Genomic DNA, 9,023 nt, shown 5'->3' with positions numbered 1-9,023 from the left:
TAAACTGCATTTTAAAAAATTATTTCAGTAGGCAATGTATCTCGAAGACTTTTATGTATGAGTTTTTCTTTTTTTTTAACTACTTTTGAAGAAACGTTTTAAAAGTCTAATTTGTCAAGGCATCTACCTCAACCATTGCCTTGGAGAGCAGCAATCCAATTCAGGTAAGACATTTAAGATGCAACTAATAATCATAAAATATCAATTGGGAAGAAGTATTAAATACTGAATTTGGTAAAAATGACTAACAATTTGAAACAACAGAATTGTTTCTTAATAACTATGTCCTAAACCTAAGAGATTTTATAAGTCTGCATACTTGTTAATGGAATGGAGGCTATTTTACTCCTGATTTTTTATATAAACATAAAATTACAAACTTGGCTCTGCAGTTATCTCGAGGTAGCCCAGAGGCTAATTAGCTCTGATTTTAGCATGTCGCCTGGTGCAGCTTGGTATAATACACATTTTAACAAGTGTAAGTGATTTAGTTTTATACTTCACTTTGGTTTGTTACTCTTCACTTTGGTGTTCACAGCAAACCATACGCCTGGCAGAAATGTGCTGTCTTTCATACACAAAAATAATGCTGTAACTCACTCAAACTCATCCTTGGGAAGTACTTCTGGTGTTTACTAGTGTAACTTTGGAGTTTGTGTTGAATGATCCAGGTTACCTGGTCCTATCCCTGTTACTAGTGGCATCCGTGAGGCCATTTGCTGAGTTTAGGAAGTCAATCTACAGCTGCAAAGTGTTCCTTGTGGAAAACTAGCCTTCGGGGTCAACAGTGATTGCACTATGCTGGTGCATGAAGATTATACTCTAGGGTGTCTCCTTCTTCCCAACTGAGTCCCACAAAGTCTGTCATCAGATCACACTGCTTTTCTTCTCCTGATTCTTTCACTGAAGGAAGAGGGGAAGGAGTACTAAAAAAAAGGAAAGAATTATTAGTAGAGCAGAAGTCCTCTGTAGCTGCCTCCTTTGTCTGATCTACTCTGAATACACACATAAACACCTTTACATCTTTAGGAATAAAATTCTGAGAATAGGATAATAAAATTCCTCCCAAGACATTATTTCTCTAGTTTCCACAACCCTTGCTCTAAATATCCAAATTTGCTCTTGCTTCAGGCCCTACTCTAGTCTCACCTCCTCCATTAACTATCCCTGACTGATTGCTCCCCTGCTTCTATTTCTAGCAGTAAAGCCTACACCGTTTAGTGATTTGTTATATACTGTCTTGAATGGTAAATAGCACTTGTTCACTTTGTGTTACACCTAGAAGGTGCATTTGGAAGGTAGAATGGCCATGCCTTATACTTCTTAGCTGCTGAACACACAGCAATTATTTAAATATTTGCTGAAAGCAGGAATAATTTTACCTAAAGCTGACCTTGAGAGTTCAAAACTAAGGCCTGGATCTCAAGAGGACCACACCTTGCTCATAACTAAGGAGCTGGCTGGCTCTTTATTTGACTAGAAGATCCAGCCTTTTGCCTCACTGCATACCCTACAAAAGTATAAGGCCAAGTCCTCAAGGGAAGGCACAGGCAGGGATGGAACTCTCAACAGGCAGTCTTTCCACCTGTCAGAGGCTACCCAGGCCTACCTCCATTTGAAAAACCAGGCCTACAATTTGAGGTACCTGGAAATCTGTTTTCCCTGAATGCAATGGACATAAAAACACGATGGGTCTTCATGGTTTCTTGGGGAGAGGGATGGGGGACTCTGCCCTTTCACCTCTGTCAGGAAAGAAACTGCTCAAGAATCTATGCCTGTCTCCAAGGCCTCTTCCCAAGAGTCCCTCAAGGGGCCCGCCCTCTTTCCGGTCTCGCAGCTCCCTCCCCTACCCCACCCTCCCCTCCCCCACCCCACCTTCCCCTCCCCCACCCCACCCTCCCCTCCCTTCCCCTCCCCCACCCCGCCCCACAGCGCGTCCGCCCCGCCCCTCCACCCGCGGGGTTCCAAGGGCGGTTGGCTGGCCACCGCTGGGGTCACTCGGCTGTTCGGAGCTGCGGGGCGCACAGGGCTGAGAGACCAGTCTCTGGGGTTTGGGCTGGGACCTGAAGAGAAGGTTTCTGAGCCGAGGGACGGGGAGGTGGGAGTCGGCCTGAGAAAGCGAGGAGAAGAGGAACCTGAGGGGGAGGGACCTCGAAGATGGGGTAGACTGAGGGCACGGAGGCAGGGCGGGGGCGCTCCGGCTGGTGGAGATGGAGCCCTCCGGCCTGGAGCTCCCAGGGTCACCTGGGGTTGGGGTGCGCGGCCGGGGAGGCACGTCCCCGCCGGCAGCGCCGCCCCCTGGCCGTGGCTACGCGGCGAGGACCCGGCGGGGCTGGCATAACGCGCGCCGGCCGGGCGAGGGTGCCGCTTGGCCCAGGAGCGCGCTCCGGGGGCCGGGAAGCCCCTCGCCCTGGGCCGCGCGCCCGAGCCCCGTCGAGCTTCGCCCTCTGTGAAGTGTGGGGCCGAGTCGGGCCCCGACCCGCCGGAGACGCTGCGGACCGTCCGGAGCTGCAGCCCGCGGGCGCCCGGTGCTCGGTTTGTAGGCAGTGTAATTAGCTGATTGTACTCGGGCGCTTACAATCACTAACTCCACTGCCATCAAAACAAGGCACAGCATCGCTCGGCGCCGCGCCGGAGGGGCTCGCGCCCGGCTCGCGGCGCGTGAGGAGGAGGCTGCGCTTAGCGACTCGGTGCGTCAGCGGCGGCCCGGGAGAGCGCCCTCAGCGCGAGCACCTCGCCAAAGTCTGAGCAAACCTGCGGACGCTCAGGCTTATTTTTCTAGACACAGTTAAATGGTTAGCTATCTCTATGAGTAAAGTCAGATTGTACAATCTCATATGAGGAAAGCAAAATTTGTGGGATTTAATGACTTTAAACTGCTTGGAGGAGCCCACCATATAACGTTTGAAACTGTATGCCGAGATTCATTGTGTTTATCATTTACTAGGCTAGTCACCAACCTGTCGACTAAACTAAACCCATGATCTGCCTGTCGCAGTTTATGGAGGCACCACCTGGAGACTACAGTTTCTGACAGAAATTACCTTTCGTGAGTCTAGTTACTAGGCAGTGTAGTTAGCTGATTGCTAACAGGACCAATCACTAACCACACAGCCAGGTAAAAAGGCTTGATAATTCATCCTAAGCTACTTATGCAACACTGATGTGTTTGGGGACGGGGCGGGGGGTGGGGTGCTGATACATGCTGCTGTTACGCATCGCCTATTTACCAATAGCTGAACAAAGCGACAGCAACATTTTATCTGCTAAAACATGCAATGTATGAGATGGGTATAATTTTTCAATATTCCTTCAAGCTCTTAACCAAAAGATTTTAGATACCTTAATACATTGGAGCCCTGGTGGTGCAGTGGCTAAGAGCTTCGCCGCTAACCAAAAGGTCGGCAGTTCAAATCCACCGGCTGCTCCTTGGAAACCCTGTGGGGCAGTTCTACTCTGTCCTATAGGGTCACTATGAGTTGGAATCGACTAGATGGCAACCGGTTTAGGGGTTTTTTGTTTGTTTTAACATACTGGAAAATAGGAATTTTTTTTCCTATATAGTCTTGTGATTATCAACTTTTGAACTATCTTTCCATGAGAAGATATTGTTAATAATACTTTGAAAGAATAAAGTGCCAACTGAGACATAAATTATGGTTATTACTGTGTTTTCATTTCCTTTCCTGAACTGGCTCTGTTATGTCCATCTGTGTTCCTATCACAGTAATTAAAACTTCTGTTGCTGAAACGGTTATTGTCCCTCGGTTAACAAAACCTGCCAGGGAAGCTATGCGCACATATTTGTTTATATTTTGATTAGACTATATTAACAATCTTTCAAAACTTATTTTTCATGAAGGGACTTAATCCATTCTGATACATTCCTTCTTTTAGTGATCCAACTGTTGCATTCTAGGCAGCCTTTAGTGAAAATGACTAGCAGATGGCGTTAGGATCTAAATAAATAAGCTTATTTCGTAGGGTTTATCTTAAAAGATTTGGAGAAAAAGAATATCTCATAGCCTATAAGCATGAGTACCTATCGGCCCAGTTCATACCCCTAGCTCTCCCATAGGCTAATATCTTAGCCGCCCTATTGAATTCTCCAGCCAACGCAGGCACCAGAATTTCCATGTAGGGGATGTTGAGCCTCGGCAATCTAGGCTGGAAGCAGAGATTGGGGCTGTGGGGCAAAGGTATTTAAAGTTTAGGATTTCCTTTTTGGGTTGGGAGTTTGGGAGGTGGAGAGCAGTTTGAGGATGCGAGGGCTAAACTACTACCCCACTGGCTCCAATAGGACAGGACACGCCCCAAAGTTGGGGTTTTGACTCTTCTCAACTCCAAGGCTTGGACTGGTCCCGAAACCTCTGATCACCGCAGACGTAGGCTTCAGGTCTTCCCAAAGCACGCGCTAGACCCCAACACCTACCGAGAAGACCAAGGGCTTCCGGCTGTTACTGTTACCAACCTAGCAGTTCCCGGAGGGGCGGGCCTGTGGGAGGGAAGAGAGAGCTCGGAGAAGCGTCCTGAGCTGCCATGGAGACGCGGCCCAGAGGAAGTCCCAGCAGCCTAAAAGAGTCGGATGAAACTTTCCCGCACGGACCACTGGTGTTTGCCGGCTCCTCCGAACCAGACGTAAACTTGGCCAAGCAGTTCTGGATCTCGGCGTCGCTATATCCTCCTACCGAATCCCAGCTGGTGCTGTCCAGAGATAGCAGGCAGCGTCTACCCGTGGCGCGGCCCTCTGGATGCAGCGCGTCAGGTGAGTTGCTGCCTCCTGTAGAGGATTTCTACTTTCTGCTTCCACCCTAACCAACGTGGGGTATCGCAGTGGCTCAAAGATTAAGCGCTAGGCTGCTAACCAAAAAGTCGGCAGTTAGAACCCACCCAGCGGCTCCGTAGAAGAAAAGACCTGCCAATCTGCTTCCATAAAGATTACAGCCTAGGAAACCGTATGGGGCAGTTCTGCTCTGTCCTATAGGGTCGCTATGAGTCGGAATCGACTGGACCGCACACAACAACAAATTCTTAAATAAGAATTTTTCTTTCAGATGTTTAAAACACTATTCAAATTGTTCCTAAACCTTCCCATCAATCCTTCCAACCGAAAAGGATCAGTAGTTTCCTCCTTACCTCTAAAACCAAACCAAACCCATTAATGTCGAGTCGATTCCGACTCATAATGGCCCTATCTATAGGACAGAGTAGAACTGCCCAATGGGGTTTCCAGGGAGCACCTAGTGGATTCAAACTGCTGACCTTTTGGTTAGCAGCTGTAGCTCTTAACCTCTACCCCAGGACGGTTTCCTCCTTACACCTAAAAGTACGTCTTAAAGTTAATGGCATCTTTTTGACCAAGCAATATAGAATAATCTGGGGGAATGTTATATGTTGACTGGAAGGATATTAAGGATAGTAATTTACATAACGAGTTCACACATGAAAGCCTTAGAGAAAGTTGAAGGCGGAGTAAACAGTAGGAATCAAATTCTCTGGCCGGCAAGCCCAGAGTGAGGCCTAGGATGTGGAAACCGTTATGATGCAATTTTACAGGTATACAAAGCTCAAATTCTTTAATATTGTGGTCTTTTCCAATGATTTCTTTACTTCCCATTTATATTTTTTAGAGAAATGTCACTTCCAGCCTTTTCCCTCTGAGAATAACAGTAAGTATCAAGTGTTCTGCCTTTCAATATCCCTGACTCGGGTTCTCCAGAAAATAGGTAATACGTATAAGGATACAACTTTATGCTTTGGTGTAACGATCTGAGCTGCATACCCAACCCTGCCTCAGTGACTACCCTGTGTATGCGGAGGACAATACCTAATCTCTGATTTTGCGGCTGTGTTCTCCTTACAGACCTTTCCTTGTCTCTGGACTCAGGTTTACTCACCTTCGGGAAATTAGAGGTTCCCTGCTGCCTTAGCTCATTAATTCAACCTCCACTTCTGTACGAATCTAGCTTGTGAACTTTCAAGGCACAGTATAGAGTTGTGTTTACCCTCCTAGTCTATTGCCTGTCTCAAGATTATTGTAAAATCATGGTAAAGTTCTTTCAGATTGAATTTGACTTTATTTCTTTTAGAGGGTACGGAAGTTGAGGAAGCCCTAAAGGTTCAGCGGTCGGTGGAGAAACTAGAGTATCTCCAAGAGGTAGGCCGATAGCGCAGAAGGTCCTCTGATTGTCATAGAACCTCCTCAATGATACGTATGTGAAAGTTCTCCATTTCTAGTGTGTTAGCTTAAGCAATTAGAAAAACTTTTACTAGAATTTTAATTAGTTTCTATTACTGTTTTGTATATCTGCATTTTAGAGAGTAGTTCTAAATTAATACTTAGATTATTAGATGTAACTTTATCAATCATCAGGAAATAAACTATAAATTCAGGCTTTCAGTCTTCATTATGTTGTTGTATGCTGCTGAGTCACTTTGGACTCATAGCAACTCTACAGGACAAAGTAAAACTGCCCGTAGAGTTTCCTAGGCTGTAATCTTTGAGGGAGCCCTGGTGGCCCAGAGGCTAAACACTCTGCTGCTAACCGAAATGTTAGGAGTTCGAACCCACCAGCAGCACCACAGAGAGAGATGCGGAAGTCTGCTTCCATAAAGATTACAGCCTTGAAAACCCTGTGGGGCAGCTCTACTCTGTCACTGTGAGTCAGAACTGACTCAGCAGTAATGGGTTTGGTTTTGGTTTTGGAATCTTTATGGGAGCAGATCACCAGGTCTTTTCTCCAGCAAAGCCCCCCTTTCAGTTAGCAGCCAAGCACTTAACCATTGCACCACCAGTGCTCTGCTAAAATAACTATAGAGTACTAAAATAATGAATTAGCTACAGCAAACACATAATTGAGTTGGTAGCCAAATCTCTAGAATCATACTGGTTTATTAACTGAGAATCTTATCTGTGAAGATGATGACAACATATAAATCTGTCTACTGGGTATAGTTGAAAGAGCATAGTATTTACAGTCAAAAATACCTAGATTTGAGTCCAGCTCTTCTGATTATTTAGTACATACTGGATCTCTCTGAGCTTCAGTTTCTTTTACTTTAAAATGAGCATATGGTACTTGTCTTTACTGGGTCACCTGGGTATAGTAAGGATCTTGAAAGCATCTAGTATGTGTGTTTTGTGAACCATAAAGTGCTTTACAAATATTAATAATTTTATTGGAAGGATACTGGCTCAAAATATCAATAACTCTTCCAATTCTGTCTTGCTTCATACTGAAATTATGAAGGCTCCAAAGCTTCATGATCTCTGCTGCAATCTTGTAGGAATGCTCTCTAACCTATAACCTCTTCACGTAGAAGACCTAGGAGCTGAATGACTTGGTGTCAGCCCAAAGGGTTCTGCGACCTCTGGTTAGCTAGTCCCAGTTATTGCTTGAGTGTATAACTCCTTGGAGATGGCTAACAAGTGCTTCCTTGGAGGTTTAAACGTTGGCTATTCTCAGTCTTTGCAAAAGCCCAAGGATTCATAGGAACAACAGGATAATAGGAAAAAGGGGGGAGACAGATTCACATGCTTTCTGTCCAATAAGGCCCAAAACCATATGTAACATTCCAAGAACAGAAATATCGTAAGAACTGGAAAATTCAAATAGAGTTAATTATCTTAATAGGTCAGAATTAAATGGTCAGAAGAATGAGCCTGTCATCTAAAACCATTTTGCCTAAAAGCTGAAATTAAACACATTGGTGTAGTCAAATCAACTGAACACATCTCTTTTTGGCAACATCTCTTGTGTGCTTTTCATGATATAGGCAAAGCCTTTAACTCAGCAATTAATACAGTGATTTATAGAACCATCTCATTTGGTTAATGGATAAATTCCATTCTATAACTGTTCGTGTAGTATAAAAGCAAAGATGGAAGATCCATTTTGGCCTAGTGTCTTTAATCATTGGACATATTGGCAAACTCTGAAAGGTTTATCTGGGATTCTACATAAATTACAGAACAATGCATTTGAGTTTGCTGATCACATTAATTCATTTTGTGGACTACAAATTCAGTGATTTGAAATAGTCAGCATTTTCTTCTCCCTTTAGGATATTATGTACTGTATATTTGTATCAGGACTTTTTAGGAGGGGAAAAAGCCTAATTTTCAATGAATTAAAAATCATTAAAAGTTGACTTTTACAGTACTTTTGGAATTTAGTTTTCATTTTATTTCACTTTAGGAAGTGAACAGAAATAAACAGTTTACAACTAAAACTGTTATTAATTTTTATCAGCTTTTGTCAATAAGACAATATGATGTGAGTTACAGGTGTATGTTCTGCTACTGGGCTGTTACATTGAGTCTTAGAGATGATTTCCTTGCATCCAGTTCTTCTATTAATTTATTAGTTACTTACTTAATTCCACAGATATTTATAGACAACCTGCCATGTACCCAGGACTGTACTAGATGTTGGAGATGCAAACATAAGATGTGGTCCCTGATCTCTGGCAGTTTACAATCTGGTAGGGAAGACAGCCAATTAAAATAAATGATTATGATAGATTATTAGGACATATGTAAGCACATAATACTATGGAAACACAATGAAGGACATCAAAATTAGGCTTAAGGGGTCAAAAAGCCTTTCCAAAGAAGCTGAGTTTTGTTCTGTTTTGTTTTTAATTTTTATTGTGCTTTAAGTGAAAGGTTACAAATCAAGTCAGTCTCTCATATAAAACTTTATGTACACCTTCCTACATACTCCTAGTTGCTCTCCCCCTAATGAAACACCATTTTCCTTCTCTCCACCCTGTATTTCCGTGTCCATTCAGCCAACTTCTGTCCCCCTGTGCCTTCTCATCTCCCCTCCAGACAGGAGCTGCTCACATAGTCTCACGTGTCTACTTGATCCAAGAAGCTCATTCCTCACCAGTATCATTTTCTATCTTATAGTCCAGTCTGATTCCTGTCTGGAGAGTTGGCTTTGGGAATGGTTCCTGTCTTGGGCTAATAGAAGGTCTGGGGACCATGAGAACTAGGGTCCTTCTAGTCTCAGTCAGAC

The 9,023-nt window shown here is 44.2% G+C and overlaps 1 protein-coding gene across 2 annotated transcripts in view; it reads left to right on the top strand.

Moving 5' to 3' along the window:
- Positions 1 to 9,023, top strand: part of HOATZ (HOATZ cilia and flagella associated protein) — a 32,541-nt gene continuing 23,518 nt past the window's right edge. For both annotated transcript variants that reach the window (XM_049889329.1, XM_049889327.1), the window contains exons 1-4: positions 1 to 164; positions 4,301 to 4,765; positions 5,631 to 5,669; positions 6,090 to 6,157. In XM_049889329.1, coding sequence (XP_049745286.1) covers positions 4,540 to 4,765; positions 5,631 to 5,669; positions 6,090 to 6,157 — 333 coding nt within the window. In that variant the 5' untranslated portion in view covers positions 1 to 164; positions 4,301 to 4,539. The remainder of the gene's footprint in view (positions 165 to 4,300; positions 4,766 to 5,630; positions 5,670 to 6,089; positions 6,158 to 9,023) is intronic.

This window comes from Elephas maximus, chromosome 7 (assembly GCF_024166365.1).
Source record: "Elephas maximus indicus isolate mEleMax1 chromosome 7, mEleMax1 primary haplotype, whole genome shotgun sequence".
Classification (NCBI taxonomy): domain Eukaryota; kingdom Metazoa; phylum Chordata; class Mammalia; order Proboscidea; family Elephantidae; genus Elephas; species Elephas maximus.
The sequence above is the reverse complement of the archived record's forward strand: the minus strand, read 5'-3'. Positions and strand labels throughout refer to the sequence as shown.